Raw genomic sequence first — 25,064 nt, forward strand, 5'->3', positions numbered from 1 at the left:
CATTCTGTGATTTACTTGGTCATAAATCTCACCGGCTGCAAATGAGCGAGCGTTTCATTTATAAATGACAAAAGCAGAGAAAGAGATGCTGGGAACTGCAGCTACGTGCCAACACACACTTTCTCTCTGTCACTCACTCACACACACACACACACACACACACACACACACACGTGTATATCAACTAAGCTGTCAGGTCGTCTTCCCTCACTCATCCTGTTCTGCTGAGAGCTGACTCACAGCTAAAAGTCAGTCATCAGCATTAATGTTGCTTAATGCAAACACTCACTCCCCCTCTCCCTCCATCTGTACAGGTGACGCGTTCAAACGCATGAACCACACTCTACCATTGACACAAACACACACACTTAAAGCATGTTTGGACCTGCAGGTGCGCGCACTCACACACACACACACATAGTTGGAGATGTGGTTGTGATTGTGTTCCCAGTTCCCACGGTGTGTTGTGGAAACAGTGGTTGGCATGCATCAGGCCGGTAGGAGAAACCCTCCCTCTGACTCCAAATCACTCAGCGCGCACACGCACACACCACACACCACACACCACACACCACACACCACACACCACACACCACACACCTGTGCTTCAAACCAAGAGCAGCAGGTGACCTCACTCAGACCAGGACGTATTTTTCAGAAACATGTGGACTGACCTGACTCAACACTTCAAACTTCAGATTCAGTTTGACTTTTCAAAAAATCTTCCTTTTTTGGGATTATGTTTATTTAAATATTTTGTACAATGGAAGAAAAATATTTTTTCCTACCAAACTTTGATAGGAACAGAAGTGTTTTATTGCTGTTGGTTATCATATTAGCAGCAGCTGACAGAAACAGTCAAAATATAGGCTATTCATGACAAAAGGATGTCCACTGCATTTGTTCAAAAATGTCTTATCTGAATGTAAGATCTAGAAACTGTAAGATCCTGCTGCTTGTGCTGCTAATCTGTGTTGACAGTAAACATCCATGTGAAGTTAGCTTAGGTGTATAAAAAGAAGGTATTTCTGTTTCTGTATTCAAAACACACAGGTTTGCTGTGCATGGGTAGGCTACTTTAAGAAACACTTGAAATATTGCACTTCTTCTGGCCACAAACTGTTGTGGACTAACTGATCCTCTGCCAGTACATAAACTACACTAAATCTAGGGCAAACACAAACCCTTCAAATTCATTTCATTACATGTGATATGTAGAACACGCTCGGGCCTCTATAGCTCCATCCAGTCTTATCTCCACTTGAACAGATTTTCTATTCTCTGGCTTCAAGAAATGTCAAGATGGCAGCGAGCTGAGAAACTAAACTCTCGTCCTCAGGGACACCGCAGATGCTCAGGCCAGGATTTCCATTCCGTCAAAAAAAAAGAAAAAAAAAAGGGAGAATTAAGACGCATCAAAGACAATGATTGTTGTATTATAACCCTGGTGCTTATCAGTGACCTGGCTGCAGAGCTCAAGGCCTCACAGCCGAAGTGATCTGCTCCTCAGGATTATTCTGAGCAAAAAGCTGCAGATGGAAAGGAAAAGCAGGGAGGAGATTTTAGAAAATTCCTCCTTTGTGTCTGAGACGCCTCAATCTCCCATAGTCCCACATCCTGTCTGAGTCAGTGCAGCATGGTATTCTCCTCATCTGCAGTCTGTCACCTGTCTCCATCTACAGACAGCAAGAACACACCAAAGCAAAACACTTTGGTTTTCTATATAAAAAAAAAACCAGACCAAATTTACAACTGTGTTTAAATTTGTTAGTTAATAATTTGGTCTATCTATCTATCTATCTATCTATCTATCTATCTATCTATCTATCTATCTATCTATCTATCTATCTATCTATCTATCTATCTATCTATCGTACTAAGTCTTTTAATCTATAGCTCTTTGTCAGCAGATACAAGTGATTCAAACTAAGGAGTTAGTTAATCTATATAGTTGTGCTTATAACTTTACATAACCTGCCAGAATTTATGGTCCTTTTTTTTTTTTGAAAATATAATTGTTCATGCAAAAAAAAGAAGAAGAAGAAAATTCAGAGTTAGTGGATGGGCAGAGTCATTTATTATCACACTGTTTGCTCTTTTTAAATCATAATGTTAAGTGGAACCACCCAAATGGCCCTGATCAAAAGTTTACCTACCATCAAAAAACTTGTTTGCTTGTTATTTTGTGTCTGTGTTTAAAAAGTCAGTGAGATTCTGAGCTGCACACAACACCTGCACATTTCGTCCACTGCTGCACTGAAAACAAAAACCTTCAGAGGACCTGAGGAGGAAGGTTGTTCAACTTTATAAAACAGGAAAAGGACATAAAAAGATGAGGATTTGAGAATGCCAATCAGCAGTGTTCAAACTCTCATGTAAGTAAAAATTGAGGGGTTCTGTTGATATGAAGCCATGGTCAGGTAGACCAACAAATATTTCACCCACGACTGCCAGTAATTGTTCGGGATGCAAGGAAAAACCCACAAATAACTTAAGCTGACATCCAGGCACTAAAGGGGCAATATTAAGAACAAACGGTATATGCAAACTTTTGAACAGGGATCATCTCAGTATTTTCTTACTATTTTTCTTAATTTATCCCATTAAAAAGTAAGAGAAAGGTGTTTGCCTACTCACTTATGTTTCCCTTAAAAAAAGGGTACACATTTCACAAAATCTGCCAGGGTATGTAAACTTATGAGCACAACCGTATCTTGGAGCCTCCTGTACAACAAACATTTTTTCCAGTTGATTTTTTCGATGGAAATCAAAGTGATAGGTGTTACACGCTCCACATCCTGACCCAGCACACCAGAGCCCCCATGCCTGGCTGCACCCTCACACACAGAAACACACAGAGTGCCCCAGTTCCCACGCTGTTTGAGTGGTCCAGTGATGTAATTACAGAAACACAGAGGTAACCTGGATTCATGGCCAAAGGAAGCTTGGCAGTGCCGTGTCTCTGAGGATTTCACAGTCTTTACGAGGGCTCCCCTCATCTCATCTACGAGAATTTATTCTCTCTGATAGCGAATCTGGCCCCCAGTGGGATCCACAGCAGCAGAACATCTTCCTGATGAAATACAGCTGATTGTGTGATGGCGCGATGGCAGTCAAATCCAGTCTAATCAGACACATCAGGCGGCCTCCGACAGTTTTGCTCACATCACATTTTTTGGTATACGACTGAATAAACCCCCCCCCCCAAAGAAAAAGACACCAACAGCCAAACACTGGTAGCTGGAGGAGGAGAAGCCTCAGTCTGTCGCTTCACAATACATACATGCTGTAAAAGAGTGAGAGAATTTTATCATTGATCATCTTCATTTTGTGCAAATCAAACTGACAGACAGAACTTAAAAAACAATAAAAGTGATCCCTCAACATGAGATTTTCTTCACATATTATACTCATATAATATCACTATTATAATTTTAATTAATAAAGCCCCATTATGAGAACAACAAAGTCAGATTTGACTCCATCTACAACTAACATCTTTATTTGGCTTTTTTCGTTAGGATATGAAAGAAGACTTAACTTTTTTCATCACCTGTCAAGATTTGTAATCTCTGACTCAGTGACTGCTGAGTGGAGCACAAGGGGATACTGAGAGGATTCAGTCGTCCCGGGACTAAAGAGTAATACGTGGGAACAGGTGAATTACAACATCATTATTTGTGTGTCAGAGTAGACGGATGAGCAGTGGGAATGAGCTACAAGTGGACATGTAGGCTACTGTATATCTTCAACGCTTGTATACCATATTACCTACAGTATACAGAAGCTGATGTTGGTCAAGACTCAGAGAGCAGATGAATATAAAGAAGATAAAAGGTTTAGAAAATGTCAGACGGATGAGTTTACACCCTCAGTAAAAGAATATCTGGCTCCACAACACATCAAAGCTCCTTCGGCAAATAACACCATCACTGTCCAGACCATGGAGATGAGCTTCAGCGCTGAAAGCCGAGGCATCATGCACAGACAGGAGACACCGTCCTGTCCCGGCCGGGACACCTCTAGATGATCTGACCTTTCACCTCTCAGCCTCCACCACATCTGTGCTGTCCTGTCGTCTGCTCCCAGAGTGACTTTAATGTAGAGGCAGGATATCTGCAGTAACACAGTGTTTCATCTGTCAGTGAGGAGGCTGAACTGTCTCAATGAGTCCTAATGAGTAGTAGCACAGAGACTCTCTGTTGTTGTCCCTGTGCCGGTGTGTTGATGAATGAGTTTTTGCTCCTGAATGACTGAAAGGACCAAAGAGTTGTAGCTTAGTTCACTTGGGATTCCTGCTTGTACAAAACAATGACACACGCGCACACACACACCTCACCATTCACCTTAATAGGAGATCATGAAATTCCTAAACAATGTGCACACACTTAAAATAACCTGTCTGGCGAGACGTGTTTGAGATGAGTGCCACTGTCTGGGGAAGTTGTGTACATGCAGACTCAGAGGGGGAGAGTCAGCCTGTCATCCATCAGAGGGACAGCGTAGCCTTTCAGCTGATGTCATACCACAGTAACGCTCACACATTCCTGCAGAGTGAGAGCAGCTTCTCCTGCTGCCAAAGCCTCATGAGTACAACGTGCTTTCATGAAGAGCAGTCAGAAGGAGAGCCAGGCCACCTCTGTCCTCACATGAGCCCCATCGCAAGGTCCAAGGTCAGCGGTGATATGATGGAAATAACGGCATCATAAATAAACGGCGTTACTAACGGCGCTACTTTTTTCAGCACCGAGTAATCAAAGAAGTTACTGTTTCCCCCGTTATAACGCTGTTGCCGTTACTGACAATAAAATGCACCATTACTCCCGTCACTTGACTCAAAGAGTCTCGTCACAAAATAATACAACCGCTTACGTGTACGTTACAGCCTACACATTAGTTTCAGTCAATAAACTGATTGGAGAAAAAAGGGTTAAGGTTAGTTAATTTGACATATAGAGTGCCGAAGCGGAAGCAGGAAGTAACGGCGCCATGGGTCCTCAATTCAAAAAAAGTCTCCATGTAAATGAATGGGAGTCCAAGTTTTGTTTCGTGATCCGTTTGAATTGTGCCATGAGAAAAAAATATGTCCTCTACCCGTTTAAAGCATCACGTTTCATGCCGAGAAATCAGCAGTTCGCTGTAAACCTATTGTAAAATAAAATTGAGTCCGTAACCAGAAAGACTACAGGTGGCGTAGGTGACGTCACACACCAAATGCCGCCCTTTCCCGTGTCAGTTGGTGACGTGTTTTTTGTGGGACACCAGATTTGTAGTCCGCAGAGCGTCGTCACACAAAATACATTCTTCTGTTGCCGTTTTACGATAAACTGCTGATTTCTCTTCATGAAACGTGATGCTTTAAACAGGTAGAGGACATATTTTTTTGTCATGGCACAATTCAAACGGATCACGAAACAAAACTTGGACTCTCGTTCATTTACATGGAGCCTTTTTCGAATTGAGGACCCATGGCGCCGTTACTTCCTGCTTCCGCTTCGGCACTCTATATGAGTATTTTATAAAAAACAAACACAATAGTTACTTTTCATGTTAATTAGTTACACTTATTATGTAGCAACTCAGTTACTTTAGGAAAAAGTAACTCTAACTAATTACTCTTTAAAAGTAATGTGCCCAACACTGAAGGCCAGACATGCTGAGGTCACTCAGATTTATTTCTACACAAACTGCTCCAACTGTAAGAAATGAATGAGTCAAAATCTGCCTTAGTTTTTATGGGTCCTATGAGACACACACACACACACACACACACACACACACACACACACACACACACACACACACACACACACACACACACACACACACACACACACACACACACACACACACACAGTGCCAGGAAAGTATCAACAGCAGCTCACCATCACTTTTTTTTTATAGCAGACATATTGACTTGATCACCCTCCTCTCTGTTGCATTTTCTTGATTGACTGCAGGACATTTGCATACAGAATTTGCTGAGTGCCGTTTTCCACCTCCCTCCCAGTCCGGTTGCTTTCTTGCTGTTTTGCCGTTGAAGCTATGAGTTTGCTTTTAAGCCTTGTTTCCATTACTTTATTCAAATTAAAGAAAACAATACATAACTGTCCAAATACTCACAGTCTGCACTGTATCAACTACTGACACTTGCAGAGCGATGACTCCCACACTGAACCCTCCGTCTACACCGTCCACACACTGAATCTAAAGCAGGTTCCTCTTCCCTGCACGTCTTCCTTCTTTGCAGAAATAAAACGTCACAGGAGTGAAAGCTGTGAAAAGCCTCCCGCACCGTTCAACTGGCATCTTGCTCGGCTCCTGACAAAAGTTGCCAGGGAAACCGTTGCTAAGGGAGCGTGGGCAGTGGCACGGCCTGAATCCCCGCAAAAAGAACAAAAAAAAACTGCATTTTCTGTAGTGGAGGAAAATCGGAGGGGTTTATCTAAACCAATCATTTCATCTAAAACAGTTATAATGAAGCTGAGTGGCAATAGTTTAGATTTTAAGAAATGAAACGATGACAAAACAAAAAAAAAAAGGTAGTAGTATCACCAGAAATAGATGAACGGCAGATGGAGAGAAGATAAAAATGACAGGAAAAATAAACTGCACAGAAAGTGAATACAGAGAAGGGTGAATTATACATTCATCATCATGTTGAGCTCGTCTCATCTGACAGGTGTCACTGCAGTCACACACTCTTGAATAAAGATACACCCACTGTCTCCAACAGCCAACCAGCTCTAACACTCGTCTCCCCATGGCTACACCTCTTCCTCTTGAATGATGTGATCAAACAGCAGCTAGAAACTACAAACATTCATTTGTTTCTAATTGTGGCAAATTCTTTTTCATCCATTCATGATATAAGGGCCCAAGGAGCATTAAAACTATGGAATATTTCACAGAAGAGTCATAAGATTTGGGATAAAAGTTTGTATTTCTATTTGTATATATTTTTTTCTTTGTCTGTCCTGTGTTTGATTCCTGTTCCCCTCGACCGACTGGTTGAGAAACAGTTACAGGAGAAAGAGAAAACAGCAACGAAGATGCTGCAGTCATAATTTTCTTCTCTGATTATTTATCTCTGCCATTTATCTCTGATTGGTGCGGGTGTAGTTGGTTTGGCCTGATGATGGTGCTGGATCAAAAGCACCACATGGCATGATATTCTCTCAAGTTGGTGAAATACTAATGTTGATAATATATATATATATATATATTTTTTTTTTTTTTGATAAAAGGTAAAACGTATCACAACATACAATAAAATCACTGTGGTGCTATGAAGACACCCTAATGCAAATCCAACTGAAATCACTTATTATAAGGCTTGCATCATTCAGTCCTAGTCTGGACCACAGTGGTGCACTGAGTATTTATTCCAACCTCAAGCCATGCCAGACAGATCTATTTTATTTGTCACAACGCCACTTCACTTTGTCACAAGTGACAACTGCGCTGAATCTCCAGGGACGCTGAAGTCTGCTGAAAACCTGCAGGCCAACTACCCGCAGCAGCTCTCCCTCCGCCTGATTGGCTCGCGTAGCCGGGAAATGTTGACCGAATTAACTGGAGCCCAGATGGACCACATGGACCCACTCAGGTCAGGATCAGGTCCAAGTGTGCAACACATACATACAAACGCGCCCACACACACGCCATGGGCCGGGCATCCCACAAACATGAGTGTGTGTGTGTGTGTGTGTGTGTGTTTCCTTGTTGGACTGAACTTGTGAACTCCCACAGCTTTAGGGACGGGTCCCCACAAACACACTAGGATAGAGTCGTGTGTGTCCTTTTCAAACCCGTGACTGTAATGTAAGAATAAATGCAGATGTCAACATTCACCACAGTGTGCTCAACATGTAGCTGCCAGTAGCTGGAGCATTTAGCCTGAATGAGTGCTACATACCAGCAGCTAAATGCTAACAAACACCTTCATCCTCTTACCAGTTCTCCATCCTCACTTGAATTCAACACAACGCATTTCCTCTATCTCTCTCTCTGTTGCTCTCTCTTTCTCTCTTTCTTCCGACACACACTCCCTCTCTCCCACGCAACGCTTGACTATTTATAAACCGCAGCCTATTATTTCCAGCTCATGTCTTTTTAATCTGAGGGTAGCACCCAGCATTTCTGAACAGGTGGCTTATTGGCAGTCTTCCCCTCAGCCTTGCATGAATCCACTCAAACATGCAGAGAATATTTCCATCAGTCCATCATTCAGCCTTGAAGTGGCAAGGCCAAGGTGCTTCGACTGTTCCTCATCTATCTACAGCACGTGTCAATGAAGAAGAGGGAGGGGCTGCTGCTGCTGCTGCTGCTGCTGCTGCTGCTGCTGCAGATGGAGGAGGGAGTGGATGAATGAGGATGACAATGAGGAGGCAAAGTAAATGCACATCATTTTTTCCATCTCCATTTCAGGCCACATGGCTCACTATGACACACATAGTACTTCTGACACAGAGCACTGGAAAGTTGATAGATTGTAGATCAACACACATAAATCTATCCAAGGTAGGTTGGAAAAATATGAGAACATTCTTGTATATTATATATCATGAACATCTGTTAAAACACTGGATTATAAAATAGACAAAAAATAATATATAAATAAAAAAGGCATCGCTAAATTCTTCCTGCATTTTAATCAACTGACTAGCCTACAGTATATTTGATCAATACTTGACAATGCTTTTGACTATTATAAACAAGGAACAGAGGGTACACTAGGCGTTACTGTGAATTAGTTAGTCTGTTAGCTATTGATATAAGCCAAAAAGATGCTGAAAGATTGATTCATGCTTCGATTTCTAACTAACTTGATTACTGCAAAGAACTTTTAACTGGACTACCATTAAAAAAACAGTGAGTCTTGACCTGCACTGGCATCTGGTTACATTTAGGATCAATTTCAAGATGCTCCATATTATTTACAAAGACCTTAATAGGGTAGGATCAATCTACATTGTTAACTCTCTGACTGTAGAACTCCAACAACACTCAAATCATGTTTGTTGACGGTTCCAAGCCACAGCTGTAGGAAATCTGGGGATACAGTTGTCAGTCATGGCCAAGAGGTGTGGACCACAATACCTATCAGAGGTGGGAGAAAGTCCCTATGTTGCAAGTCCAAGTAGAGTCTCAAGTCTTTGCTCTCAAGTCTCGAATAGAGTCTGAAGTCTTTGCTCTCAAGTTCCAAGTCAAGTCCAAGTCCTAAGATTTTTTGTTTCGAGCCAAACAAATCGATTATAATTAATGATATGTAAAGATCATGACCACACCTCAATTGTTAGTTGTTTATATTTTATTGTTAAAGCAGAAGTAAGTGGTCCGGTCGTTTTCGCTAATGCTGCGTTCCAGGCAGGCTTTTGAAATCGTAAATTACAGCTTCAAGTCACAACTTACGACTTTGTAGCGTTCCAGGCAACCCACTCGTGTTTTTCCGACCTGTTTTACCTGTGAAAGTCACTATAACGGCCACTCGTAACTTCCGACCGGTGAACTCGTACCAGATCGAACTGGTACCACTTCACGGTCGGAAAAATACGAGTTTCCTTGAACGCACCATAACAGTCCTCGTCCCTACGTCGCCACATTCACGGCGTCCCTTGGCTGCACACACAGCCCTGCATGCCGTCCTCTCTCCTCATTGGATAAAAACTGTAGGATACGATAAAAGTTTTCTCCTCGGCTCAGAGCAGAGCAGAGGGACTGAGAGACCCGTGTTTCAGTCCAAACACTCTATAGAAGTGATTGCTGTCGGAAGATAACTATTTAAGACTTATATTAACACAAATATATCACTTACTTCTGCTTTAATGTTCTGCCACTTATTCATCTGTTTATTTTTATTAATATTCTATTGATATGCTTTGTCAATATAAGCACTGCCTTCTCATGCTAATAAAGCTATTTAAAATTGAAAGAAATTGAGAGATATCTTCAGTATCTTTTAGTGTTGGCAAGACTGATAACAGGAGTGGGTTCTATATAGAACGCCTCTGGCTGGCTGCTACAGTATAACATTTATGTGACACTTTTTAAAAATATTTTAATAGTTGTGCTTGCTGCGTGTGACTTGACTCGAATTTCAAGTCAAGAGGGTTAAGTCCAAGTAGAGTCTCAAGTCTTTGGCATCAAGTCCCAAGTGAGTCCAAGTCTTTTTTGATTTGATCAAGCAAGTCTTAAGTCATCAAAATTGGGACTCGTGTCCAAGTCCCCACCTCTGCCTATCAGAGAGACCAGATCACAGCTCAGTTCATTCAAAAGAAATCTTAAAACCTCTCCTTAGCTACATGAAGTTTTAACTAGCTCTACAATTTTGGACTTTGCTCAGCACTTTCCTTAAAAGCTTTCTATTGATGTCTTTAGATATTATGCTCTCTATGTAAACACTTATTTTGTTTTTAATTATTCATTATTTTATCATTAATCCATCTCACTTTACATTAAAGTTATTTTTAATATCTTATAATCATTTTATACCGATACTGTTCCCATCACCCGTAAGTTACGGCTTCAAGTCACGACTTACAACTTTGTAGCGTTCCAGGCAACCCGTAACTCGTGTTTTTCCGACCTGTTACCCGTGAAAGTGCACTATAACAACGGCCACTCGTAACTTTCAACCCGTGAACTTGTATTAGATCGAACTGGTACGACTTCACGGGTCGGAAAAAACTTACGGGTTGCCTGAAACTGCACTATTACTTCATGTGCGCCAGCGCGGGAATGTCGCCAAACGTCACCAAATACAAAAAGAACAAAATACTGAAAAATACCGCGAGGTGTTAGAGGAGCCGAACGGCTTAATCAGCGTTGTATCATCTCGTAGTGGCTTGGGTGAAACAGATATATACAAACACGTACAAGTTACGCACTATACAACTTTAAATCCGTGAAATGCTCTGATGAAGGTTGACTGTTTAAAAGTTGGATTAAGTAAGTCTTTTCTTAGCCTGTAAGCCTCCGATAAACAATCAACAAATGTGATTGGATCACTGAGAGTGGTGCACTGATTAGAAGCGACACAACAACTCAAAAATAATGTGTGTTTATGGTGCAGCAAAGCTTCAACATCTTGCAAAGCTTTCAGTATGTTAGCTTTCCTTTTAAAGTGGCAGAGGGTTTGATGTGAGAGTGTGCCGCCAATACTCTCCACTCTCTTCCTGCTCTCCCTCCTCCCCCCTGTCATCCCATTCTCACTCTGCTCTACACATCCTCTATTCACTCTCCCAGTGGGCTGATATTGGCCTCTGTATCAGCAGATGACCTCAGCCACTGATCCACTCGCTGCCTGTCTGTCATCTGCTGCTAAATATGGAGCAACCGAGAAGGGGATGAAGGGATGACGAATGGGAAAGAGAGGTTAGAGGAAAAACAAAGACAAACGAAACCAGACAGAAACAAAAGGGTGAAAGTGAGAGAGCTGAAAGAGGGGAACACAGAATATCAAAAACATGGTAAAAATGAGAGGAGGGACTAATGGCTAACGGCCAGATCCATTAGCCTCTCAGATCTACTGATCCCGCAAAATTCGTGGCAGACCCAAGTTCACCTCTAACAGAAATAGACGAACCACTGACTCACACCTGAAGAAATGCAGTGGCGTGCCGGGCTAGCAAGGCGAGAACAATAAAAGCAAAAAATAGACTTAAACTAGAAGGATATTGTGGCGGAGGAGAGCTCTCTCCTCACATCTCACAGCAGGATTCTGATACGTTTACTTCTTGTATCATTTGCTGCCCTCTTGTGGCAGCGGGAGGCTTGTATCTGCTAGCTAGCTTGACTTGCCGCCATAAGTTTCTGCCATTTTCGCGGGTGTGCCTATTAAGGTTAGCGTTTGTGGGTACAGGTACATGTGCAGATGAATGTTGAATCTGTGCTTCCACATTAGAAAATGACTGAATGTATTTTGTTTCTGAGCATTAAGGGAGCGATTCATCAATTTTGCTATTACAGTGTATAGGCAGAGTTGGAACAGACAGTTTACTTAACAAGCTACAAGTAATGATGAGATTAGCATTAACAACTCTCTTGTTTGACTTGTGCTTCTAACACTTTTTTCTTCTACTGAAGACAGAAGAAATTATCATGAGAAAAAGTTACTGTGTGCTAAGCAGCTAGCCTTGATTTGCCTTGATTTGGCCCATCTCTTTCTGATACACTGTTCAGATTTGTGCCACTAAAAGGGTGTAAGCCTATGTGCCCTTTACTGGACCGGTTAATAAACAGATCAGCTATGTAGAAATAGCAAAACTTACAAAAAGCCTACTTCCTGCCAAGTAACACTGGTAGGCTATAGTTGGTTCGGCTTGGATTGACTATGTAAAGGTCACAACATGCCACTGATTATATGACCGAGAGGCAAACACAAACAGTAGTGGACATGTGGCCTATCATCAGTTTTCTAACATGGCTGATTATAAAGGTAGGGTGGTTGTAGCCTCTAACCCTGGCAGTGCTCCACATCAGCTGAGACTAATTCAGGTTCATTCACACATCAATTAACTCACACATTTAACAAGAGGGTGAAATCAGGACAGAATAAACCAAAGGCAATGTGTCCCTGTGCATGATGTAGTCCATGCAGGCATGTGTGAGGGGATTATGTGTGAGGGTCACCTTCCCTTCAATTGTTAAAGCACACACACACACACACACACACAGAAAGACACAATGGTCTGGCGACAATGCTGTGACCATGTACAGGTATTATAGAGAATAGCTGTTGACAATGTGTTGACTATGTCGTGTCTTTGATGTCATGGTTGTGTGTTGTACAGCCGCCACCCTTCATCTGAACCGCTTACCAAATCAGTCGTCACCTTTTGGCTCATGTAACTGATACTAAAGTTAGATGCTTACATGCAGTATGTGTGTGGTCATGGACTGAGACCAGGGATGAGTAAATATAAAATGTCTTTTCCGTGCCTTTGTCTGGTTGTAATGCTGTCGCAGTGTGTACCAACACTAAAGCCATGTGAGCATGCTGATACACCTCAGCCTGTCTGTGTTCTTGTGTTTATGTAACGGATGTGCACTCACTACACCCATAAAGGACGTGCTAGCCAGCTTGTCAAGCGGTCGTCGACCTCTTGGCGAAGCGGTTAGCATCGGTTAGCTAGGGCAGGCCGTGAGAAACACAACGCAGAGGGCCAGATACGAACATCGGCTACATTTACAGTGTAGAGTGTCTGTGTAAGCAGTCCATTATAATCAATGCTACAGCAGCCGCCTTTCCACTAAGTTGTGGAGGTATCATTGTGCAGCAGCTTGTCTACTGCTCTTGTTGTTTTTTAATGCTGAGTTTTAAAAATGCTGTTTCGATCGTTGTATAATGGCATAGCCTAATGGAGTAATTGTGTAGTCTGTACTTATCATCTCGTCTTGTTGTTGTTGTTGTTGTTGTTGTTATTCTGCCCATGTAGATGCTTTCTACTAATGCTTCTCTTCTGTTGAGTTTTAAAAAATGATGCTTAATTTTGCACTTTCTGTCAGGTTTCTGGTTTAGCCCCTGTAAAAGTTGTGGGAGATGGTTCCTGCTATGGAGACAAACACCAATGGCTCCGGCCCCGTAAAATGACCCTGAGGTTCCTGCAGTGGAAACACCAGTGTGTTCTGGAGATCAAGCTAGCATTAGCCATGCCTAAAAACTAGCTTGAAGTCTTGGTGCAAAAGGAGAACTAGACTAGATGTAGCCTACTTCCACGTTTTGACTGACAGTCCTGAACTCCCACCCTCCTGATTCTCACCTTATCTGACCTGATAGAAGGACAAAGCAAACCTAAAAACTATAGAGGAAATTATCTCTGTAGCTACTGCTCACGGTGCTCAATGAGTCAGGGTGACGGAAGCCGTTAGTAACATCTGTCCACATTAAGATATGTTCAAACTAAAACTTTGCTCATGAATAAAAGATGTTAAAAAAAATAAATGAACAGGCCCTGCATCTTTAAATCCCTGAACAAGATTTTCTGGTGAAGAGGTTCTTAACCTTGGCCAACATCTGGCCTCCATTAATACAGCTGTGCTGTGTGTGTATGCAAATATTTGGTGTGAGTGTGTGATATGTGCTTTCTGGCTATTATTACCTGAGGGAATGACTGACCTTGTATGGAGAAGTAAAACAACAGTGAGTGTGTGTCAGAGTCAGTCGGTGTGTAAGACACTGATACGAGGTGAAAAACATAATTAGTTACAAATTAATGCCTGAGGAAATGAATAGAAATATAATTAATGGGAAAGATAGAGGCTGGAAGAAACAACGGCGACAAAGCAAACAGACTTTTTCTTATTAATCCAAAGTCTTGGTCTAAACTGCTGAGGTTTGTGAGGTCCTTACCTTCTCTGCAGGTCCATCTCCTCTGGTGTGGGGCCATTCTGGACTTGGGGGCCCTGTCTGGGCAATGTGGGGCCTGTAGAGGGCGACACACAAAGACAGCTTCTGTTATCATCATCATTCAGGCTGAGGTACATGAGGTACATCTTGGTATGCCAAGAGACTCTTACAGGCTCCTGTGAACTGCTTTTTAATCCTGCTGCTGGACTGAAACACAGCTCACGTCAAAAACATGAGGTAGAAAGTAACCGAACCTGTGACCTTTCAGGTACACAAGTGCGTATGTAATGATACCTTGCCAGAAACTGAAAAAAACTATTTGCAACCTTTAGAAAAAAAAAAAAGTCCCTGTTCAACATTTGCATAGACAGGCAGAGAAGTGACTGTGTAGTCACATGTTTCATTGTGGCCATTACACAGCATGTCATATAATCAGATCTGGAGCTCAATCCCTCTAAGCGCGCACACACTGGGCAGCTACACTGCAAACCACCCCAGCCTCAGAGACCTTCTATGTCCAGCTTGTTCACATGTTTCTGGAACCAGCACAGCTGCAAAGACTGAAAAATGTTACGATGCTGCAGTAAAGAAAAATAACCTGAGTCGGAGTGAAGAGAATCTGAAACACTTGGTGTGAAGAGAGACGCTGTTCAAACAGCCACATTACTGATGTGCAGCCAACACTAATATTTTACACTGTTTAACGGAGCTGAAAAGTTTAGCTAATTACATCATTAGTGAATCAAGAGGAAATTAATTGCCAAGTACTTGGTTGAAATCAATAATAAATTATGTATGTGTGTCACCATTTAAGCAAAAATGGCAGAAATGAGTTGGTTACAGGCTTATTATCTTCTTCTCTGCTGTTAACAAGTGACTCTAATAATGGATGAGGACAGAAAAGATCACAGTCTTAGTCTTGTTCACACCTGATCACAGCATTTTTTAATGTTATACCATATTATTCAGACAAAAGCCCGAGTTTAAATAGATATTTGCATCACATTTTCAAATTAGCAATGAGTTTTTTTTTTAAGAGTGGTAATAATTTGTGAAGTGATGTATAAATATTTGCTCAGTATCAGCAATGTATCACACTGTAAAAAGAGTTTCAAAGGGCTCGTGGGTCACAAAGAGTCCAACCATCTTGAAAACATACTGCGACGGAGCATCCACCTGCTTTCTGATTGGACAGTCTGTCACTGTCCAATCAGAACCAGGTGTAAAGAAAGGACACAGTGGGAACTTTTACACTGAGATTTCTGCATACAGTAGTAACTGTCCACTGTTAGAAATGTTTGCAGATGCACAGTCTCACTCTCCTGGTGCACAAACCTTTTTTGACACATGCATGCACTTTGGACACAATTTTTCATTGAATTAAGCTGAGTCTACAGGCAGTCAATATCCGTGAGTGTAATTGCACACACGGTCTCTCGTCTCCATCTTCCGCTGCCTGTGGGTGTAATCGTGTTACTGTCTGCTCTAATAGAGCTTATGTGCTAATGACAGAACACAGACAGAAGCCTTTCAGGGCTGCGGCCCCAAAAGCTGCTCAGGAGGATCAGATCAGTGGGCTGGGCCTTTGTTTAGCCTCATCTTCCTATTACACCGACATATTTTATTACTGTATCCCGTTACTGAACCATTTCACTGCATCTGTATCTTCAATTTCTAAACTCTTAACTTAAGGGTGCCTGCTCAAAACAACAAAACACTGACTGATACAATACTGAAACGAAAGGAAAGAAGAAGGAGCGGGAGGACAAACACACAGGGAGCAGAGAGCTGGAGCCAGAGAGCGGGAGTGGGATTAGCTCACAAAAGCAAACAGAACATATCAGCTAGTCTCCAGATCACCATCTTAAAAAGTACAGTAGCATCTATAAATACAATAAAACACAAATCCTGTTTCCACAGCTGATGATAAGCCTTTAGCTTTCGTCAACCATGAAATCCCACAGAGAGTTTCCCACACAGTGTAAAACAGCCACAGAGGTCTGCCCCCCAGCCCCCCCCCCCTTCTCTGCGCTGTGTACCTACATGAAGGCGGCGTCAGCGTGGGCCGCCTCTGGCAGCAGACGTAGCACCACAGTCCGCGCTGGGCCCCGTCTGACCCCCCCCAACCGCTGCCACCAGGCCTCAGGGTGACCGCCCCCCCGCTGCCAGCCTCACCCACAAACCCTGCTCCCCCAGAGCAATCCTGGGAAGTCACATATAAAACCATAGCTCAGCCTCTGGTGCTTCCTCCTTCAGCTTCCTGTTCCTTAGCTATGATTCTTCCACATCATAGAGGAATTAAAATTCCATCAAGATTTCAAAAAAAAAAAAAATCAGTGTTAGTAAGAGAGTATTGGATCTTCTTCTGGTGCAGTATCCACTTCTTTCTCCTCTGTAATCTGATGCCTTGATGTTCAGATGGTACACCTTTAAAGATGACTATGAAACGCCCGGCGTGGTTGTTCTCTGTGCCGGCTCTCCAATACATTATCATTGATGGAAACAAAGGGAGGGGGAGAGGAGAGGAGAGGAGAGGGAGGCAGAGAGAGAGAGAGAGAGAGAGAGAGAAAGGAAGGGAGGGGTGGAAATAAGAGAAAGAGAAATTAAGAAAAGAGAAAAAGAGCAAGGTAGAGGAGGAAGAAGAGGAGAATGCAAACAGACGAAAGACACAAGGCAGAGAAAGAGAAAGAAATATGAGGGGAGAAGGAAAAGAAAGAGGAAAGAGAGTGAGAGAGAGCGAGGCAGAGACGGAGAGATGGGGAGAGGGAGAGAGGAAGAAACAGGGAGCTGTGTGGAGGATGTGGTGAGACACTACCTGATGGGATGGTCAGCCAGTTTGTACTTTCTGGATCCAATCTATTATTCATACACTGGATACAGAGAAGGACACAACGCTGCTGCCCTCAATATCATTACCAGTGTGTGTGTGTGTGTGTGTGTGTGTGTGTATAGTGGATAAGACACAGGCAAGAACTCCCACAGTTTGACGTCTCATAAATGTCTTTCAGCTAAATTATTCATTGCGATTCCAGAAAGAAGCATCAAAAAGTAAAGAGTCACTTTATCCAAATTAGAAGAAAAAAACATTTTCCAGCCATAAGGATGAAGGGAGGGAAATGTTGTCTTGGCTCTCAGCCTGAGTGCTGACCATGTGCATCATTTTATCACCACCATCTTCTAACGGCCACTTCCTGCAGGAGGAGTCATCTCGTCATCACGGCGGTGAGTTCAGTGACCTTCAGTGACTTCCTCAGTCGCCAGCAGAACACCTCTGGGTGGCGCTACAACAACAGACTGTCAGCATGACTGTTAACTAAAAAATCTGAAAAAATGTGTTTCAACATGGAGAAGAGCTGGCTGACCTGAGAACAGAGGACGTATACATCCAATATTAGTGTGGTGTTCTAAGAGGAAAAGGCCAGCAACCATGTGTCTTTTGTCTGCAGCAGCATCTTGTGTCACTGAACCGTAGGAGGTGTTTTGGACACACTCGTGTCAAAATATACTTGAGGGAATAATCTAAAAAACAAGTGGGAAAAAATGAGGCTAAAGAGATGAGAGGAGAGGGTTTGACAAGAGTAAATGATATGAGCGGACAGGGATAAAGGATGGGGCCATGACCCTGCTCACCCATCCATTTTACTAACACAGCAACAACCTGTCATCAACTCTACCATCCATCCATGATGTTAGTGTTAGCATTTCTATATGTGTGTGTTTGCTGTCGTTCAGTACATTTCCCCACACACACGTCTACATTGGTTCTGAGTAAATTAATTGACACTAGCTATAAAGTCTCGGCCTTATTGTGAGCAGGTTTAGATCAATAATGAAAGGACTTGCCGCTCTCGCTCCAACCTTCAATTGTACTGGTTGCTAGTTGGGACTTGGGACCCCCTCGAAAACGAGGTGATACACCTCAAGGGGTTAATCCTAATAAAGAAATTTGAATATAGTAGCTGAAGCTAAGCTAACACTAACTGTATTTAACGAGCAGCAGCTCCAGTGCTGACAGCGGACTGGAAACACAACTGAATCATTTCACACTAACTCACCTGCAGACGAACCTGACAAACCCACATCATCACGCCTGCACCGGAAATGTTACAGTACCGGCTGACCGTTAGTTAGCATTAGCATTAGCACAATGCCATTTTCTCCACAAAGCTATCATGATCTGGCCCCCCCTGAGCTCCGCCTCATGTGACATTAACGTAGCCTAGGCCTACTAATGCTGTTGGCGCAGAGATCATTTCATGCCAGATGTAAATATTTAGGCTATATATTCATATTCATCAAAATTTCTAAAACAATTATTTATATACTATAAAACAATTCTGTAAAAATAATAGGCTACTTCTATTCTGCACCCCTCTAGATGTTCTGTGGATGAATTATTTTTGAAAAATTAATTGTTTTGATGAAAAGTTGTAGCTATAACCTTATATTAAAAACATGAAAGAACTTGTTAAACTAAGCCTGCGCATAATCTCATTTGTCCAGGTCATAGTAGCCTATCTCAAAGGAGGTTAAATCGAAAGCAACTGGACTTTTCCCAGACAAATAACTAAGTCCAGTTGCTTTCGATTTAACCTCCTTTGAGGAACTTGTTAAACTATATTTTGAAAAGCCTCTTCATGTCAGTACAGTGCGTGAGGAATGCTTCTGGGATGGACGAGCATGTTTCTTTATCAAAATGTCATAACCAGAAATTGGGTTCTGGGGACTCATGAAACAAAAATCAACCTCTACCAAAATGAACAGCTGAGAAATGAAAAAAGAGCAGCTTATGACCCAAAGCCACCAACACCTCTGTCTAACATGCTGCTGCGTCTGCTTTGGGTTATGTGGCTGCCAGTGGGACTGACACTGGATGAATACGGAGGTCTATGGACACGTATTGCACAACGTGGCATCATCCAGCAGGACGAGCTTCCTAAATATACCAACAAAGCAGCCGCACAGTCAGTCACCTGATCTCAATATCATTTTGCTGGATTTTTCGCAATCGCAGACTCCCTAGACTCCTGTGGAAAAATGTGGAGGAAATTCCAGCTGTCCTCACTCTGTCAAAAGTCAACCTGAGGGTGAGACAGATGTCCACGTCCAGGTTTATTTAGACAACCTGGTTAAAAAAAGGTCACATGGCAGGATGACACACGGGTGGACACATTTTAGAAAGATACAGTCCACATATAGAAACATATGTGACTCATGATGTCACCCTCCGAGATCTGTTGTCGGGTAAAAAACGCAGCATCTGTAGCTACAACTTGTGACTGGCGACAGCCCAGGCTAGCAGCAAAAGAAAATGACACACGAGACGAAGAATTCTCCCATGAAGTCGAGTTTAAAGTCAAAGTGGGGCTTAAAAAACACTTCCACTGTGGAAAAATCAGAGTGGAGTCAGAGTGGGACAGAGAGTTATTTCTGTCAGTGACTCTCATATCAGCACAGAGGAGGAAACCAGCGTGATGTTACTAATTTACGGTACAATATTCACACCAAGGAAGCAGAAACTGGATATAGCACAGTAGGCTTTATGTACAGGGCAAATCCACAATTTAGGTAACTAAGTAACAAGATTATCCTGCATTTCTCCATAATGCGGATAAATTCATCAACACTTCTCAAGTTATTTTCCTACTATGATCTAACTATTTCACAGTGAAATCCCAAGTACTGTAGGAGATGGTGAGCTTTTATCCACATTCACTAGAGGGTTTTTTAATTTGAAACCCTTACTGTACTGGAAGTGGTGAGTTTTGTACTTTTAAGGAATCCAGCAGACAGGAGCAGATCAAAACTAGGCCCCCTAATGCATGATCAACTCATATCATCTACTGTATCATCTTTTTTTCTTTCTGAGCCACTTATGACTGAACAATAGATGTATGGATACATAGATGATAGAATAGGTATTATAAATTGACTCAGCTGTGTGAAATGATTGCATCAGCCATAAAACCTATATCATTTTACAGTGTTGATTATGATGTCACATACACACATCATTGCATAAAGCATTAGGTATTAACAGCCAGCAAAAATGTAAAAAAAAAACAAAAACAAAAAAAACTATCTGCATCCAGATCCAGGTTTCAGTATACTCTCACTGAGGAACTTCGTTGAATTGAGTGATTTAAGATCAAAGTTTGGTTTATTACTTCACTTTTCACCTCACTGTTTTATAACAGCACAGCTTGTGTACCTGCACAAGGTCGCACAAGCCCCTAAAATGATTCACCCTTAGGCAGTCTGCAGTCTTTTAATGAGCTGATTGTCATTAAGCTTTCCTAAAACTGCCTGAACACAGTCTCCTGGCAGCAATTCAAGCTCCTCTGTAGCTCTTCTAAATATTGACTGTGATGGGAGAAATTAAAGTTGATAAAACACTTCAACTCCTGCTCCTAAAAATAGGACTAAACACATCCCTATGAAGATGTTTGGGCCTGTTTGGACTGATTTTCCTTCTCAGAATCTGCTGATGAACATACACCTTGATAGAGGACAGGGGTAGAGAAGAGATTTCTAGTTTCAAACCACTGACTGTTCTTCAGTTTGCATTTATGCAGAATGAAGAGAATCTATTAGGAAACCAAAAAGCTTTTGTTCCAGAGTTGGGACGACGCCTGGAGGCTGTTCTGCAGCTTTGCTTTTCTTTCCTGCCTCTTGCTGACATCAGTGTTTTCCAGCAGAAGAAGGTGAAATGGTTCTTTGAGGTCTTATTAGGATGTTCCATCAATAGCCATTATGTTAGATGGCCAATGAAAATGGGCTCTTTGGCACGAAGCGACCTACTTCACATTCTCTATCCCGATCCAACCCTCTTCATCAATTGTTATTTTGTCTCTACCTCTCTGTCAGCAGCCTTCATCTCTGTTCGGCCTCCCCCATGACAGAGCCTTTACATTTTATTTGATGAATGACGTTACGGTATGTATGGATAAACTCACTGCTGTCACATTAAATTACTTCTAATGACTTTCAGGATCTTTTTTGTGGATTTTTCAAGGACTCAACAGTTTTATGCCCCTAATATAAGTTTCATCTTGTAAAGAACATGCGGAGAATTCATTTCTTTTCAATCCCACAAAGCAAACCTCCAATGTCCTGAAGCAATCTGATAAAACTCAAACTTTTCAGAAGATACCTTATAAAATATTCTCCCCAAATTCTAAAGATCCAAGCAAGTGAATTCAGGGTGAATACCGACAGCCTCTTAGTTCATCTTTTACCCTGATTGCACTCATTTTAGAACAATCTTTGAAAATTCCTAAGAGACACTCAGTATGGGACCCCTGTTTTGATCAAAGATTAATAATACTAATTAGCAATGGAACCTAGTTTCTCTTTTCTATCTGCTTTCGTGACCATTGCCACCACCTTCACTGTGACCTACATGTTGGGGGATTATTTCGGGGCTCAGGGGAGTCAGGATGTCTAGAAGGGCAGTAGAATAACGACATCTATACCTCAGCACCAGACCTCCATCGCCCCCCCCCTGACTGCAGGTCATCTGACTCCCACCCAAAACCCTGTCAGGATATCTGAGCGACACACGGCAGGGACGAGATCGCATGTCAGAGTGACACAACATTGCAAACACACACTTATTATAGTTTCAGATCTGCCCGGCAACAAGTGGGTTGGCCCTCTTGGACGGCCTTGAATGGTTAAGGAGATCATTAGCTGGGGTAGTCACAGGGGTAGCATGGAGGAGGCAGGGGGCCAGAGTTCACAGAAACGAATGACGTCTTCTCCATCGTGAACGCGAGACAAACAGGAATGGGGTCAAAAGCGACGGCCAACCCAAAGGAACGTGAAGGAACAGAAGCTCTTCTGGATCCTTAGAAACACGAGACAACTCAAAGCTCTAGTATGAGAACATTTAGTTCCAGTTATGAACAATGGTGTCATGGGGGCCATAAAGTTAACAGGCTTCAGCCATAAGGTGCGCAACAAATTTCTATGATAAGGTTTTTCCCTTTAAGCTGTAAAATGAATCTCATCCCACACTGTCTGATGGTACTGTAGCTATTCTGTATCTGTTTGTTTCAGCGATTGCTGAAGTTACATGATGTTGACACTGAAACTGTGTTTTTACAGCACCACTACTCAAATGGTTGTTCTCTTTTCAATTGTTTTAAAGGCATTTTCCCAAATTTGCCATCTTGGGATACACAGACATATACATTTTTTGTTAGTCATACAGGAGTTAAATTTTTGTTTCAGTAGTCCACAGAACTTTGTTCCAGACTTGTGTTCATGTTTTAGTGAACTAGTTTTCATCTTATGGTGAATCTTCTTTGCTTCTGGTCCTGACAAAGACAAAGTTTGCCTATACTTCCTGGACAACATTTCTAATTTACTGTACACAAGAGGTTTTTTTTTCATCATGATTAGATCTTCAGATGAGACATTTCAGTCAACTATGTCTTTTGCTACTTTCTAGTTTCCTAACTGTGAACTCTGTAGAATCAAGTAAAGAGTTGTCAGTGTTGAAGGCTTCACATTAAACGCTACCTCCACTTCAGCCATAAGTATCTTTTAGACACACAAAACCAACACTCTGCATGGATTGTACATCACTGTGTGACTCACCAGCTCACCAGGCTGATGGCAACTAAAGACTAGAGACCCTCTGGTGATGAGGTCACACCCGTCAACATGGTGACGTTCAGAGCCATGAATGATCAGTAGTCATTACTGTGATGGATGGATACCATCTCCATCTTTAAAGTAGGTAAGATGAATTGAGGGGGAAATGTGCCTCATCAGCTTCTCCAGTGAACTGCGTCTCACATCCTTCATAACTAGCAGTTAGCGCTCAATAAATTGTGAGGAGGCTCATTTTGGTTTTCCGTAAATTACAAGAGACAACAGTCGATCATTTGGGGAGGATGGGAGTGTGATGTTGGTGAATAATTCATCGTCAGAATTGAGCCAGTCAGTTTTATATTTAATCTGTCAGAGCTTTCATCACGATGATCTCCACAAATACATAATTATGGTAAGGAGCACACAGCGTCCGGCATGTTGGTTTTCTTATGACTCCTTTGAGCTGGAGAAGCTTTAATACACGGGGATATACGAACCTCGGGGATTGGAGCATCGTTCAGTGTTGTTACTTAACATGCAACTATCCGTCTCTGCACACAAGATGTCTTGGCTCATAATAGTTTATTAATCATTTTACTCCAATTATGGAAATATTGGAGAAAGTCACTTCCAGCTTGTAAACAAGTGATCAGAAGTCTCTGAGCTCATTTACAGGAAGGATGTCGCAGTCTGACTGAGGACAAAGTGCCTCTGGTACATAATGAAACAACATAACACAAAACGCTGAAGCTGATGAGTTTCTACTGATGCACATGATAACTTGTTTTTCTGATTATCGGTTACATATTACACGAGAAACCAGAGTACCAAGTACTGAGGTTTCTCCAAGTTTTCCCTGTTTAAAGGGTTTTCCATGGAGTTTTTCCTCAGTGGATGTGAGGGTCTAAGGGCAGAGGATGTTGTTATGATGCCATGTAAAGCCCTTTGAGACAAACTGTTTGTAAAAACAGGCTTTACAAATAAAATTGCCTTGCCTTGCCTACTATTCTATACTGATGAAAGACAGGAAAGTGATTTGTGGGAGAGAAATGGTAAATTAGAGTATTTGACAGTATGTGATGGATTATTAACCAGAGGCTGAAGGATTTAAATACATTAGCAATGACCTGTGGTAACAATGGATATTCTCTGGGTCTTGGCTGTTGTGTGTGCTTCCTTTCGGAAAAGTTGTGGTGGCCATGAACGCAGCAAAATTAAAGCAAATTGAATTAAATTACTTAACGGTCAATATCAGATAATTTTATATTTATATTTTATGTTAATCTAAAACAAAGAGATCTATGTGATCTGTATCAATGTTGTTCTATAGGGCATTGTTTTTTTTTTACTTTTCATTGTGTTCATTCTAGTGTTGTGGTACTGGTGCTTTGACCTGTCAGGGAGCAGCTGTCAACCAACACAACACCACACATGTTTGAAAAAAACAAAAAAAACGGAGGTGCAGGAAGCTATTCAAGGATCTGGAGCCAAGCTGGTGCTAGACATGTTACACTAGTGCTATACATGCACACTTCCTAATGCGCCCTGACCCGTTTAGATTCTGATTTTCTGTTCGCAGCTTTCCCTTTCCTTTTGTTTATTCAGCAGATTTTTAAAAGCCCAACTCAGTCAATTAGTGTGGTAGTTTTGTTGTTTTAATCCATGTGCAAGTGCAGCACTTTACATACTACACACACACACACACTGACTAACTAACACTAAAAACATAGTGGTGCTGTGGCTCACATATAACATGAAACTTCTCCCTAAAGCTCAGGGGACCATGGCAACTGCGGTCAGGCCTCCCTCCAGCCTTCCTTCATACTGTTGTTCCATGACAACTAGAGCACAGCTTAACCAATGAAATCACAGACGGGCTGCGTAGCCAATCAGGAAGTCTCAGAGGAGACCTCGCTCGCGGCTACAATATGTCTGAGGCTCATGGGACAGAATTATTAAACGTTTGAACACATACTGACTCGAACTCATGGCTTTTTCACGTATATAATTACTTGTATAGGGAAGCAGTGGTGAAATAAATCAATCTGTGATTTTCACAGAATCCACGTTTCGCCCCTCACCAACTTTGAAACTCACATTTTAAATTTTTACT

At 42.0% G+C, this 25,064-nt stretch overlaps 1 protein-coding gene across 5 annotated transcripts in view; it reads right to left on the bottom strand.

Annotated features, from left to right (window-relative positions):
• Nucleotides 1-25,064, bottom strand: part of enah (ENAH actin regulator) — a 132,311-nt gene that overhangs the window by 25,883 nt on the left and 81,364 nt on the right. For all 5 annotated transcript variants that reach the window (XM_085770129.1, XM_085770130.1, XM_085770128.1 and 2 more), the window contains one exon: nt 14,354-14,426. In XM_085770129.1, coding sequence (XP_085626255.1) covers nt 14,354-14,426 — 73 coding nt within the window. The remainder of the gene's footprint in view (nt 1-14,353; nt 14,427-25,064) is intronic.

This window comes from Trachurus japonicus, chromosome 24 (genome assembly GCF_045865225.1).
Source record: "Trachurus japonicus isolate A0001 chromosome 24, Traja_1.0".
NCBI classification, from domain to species: domain Eukaryota; kingdom Metazoa; phylum Chordata; class Actinopteri; order Carangiformes; family Carangidae; genus Trachurus; species Trachurus japonicus.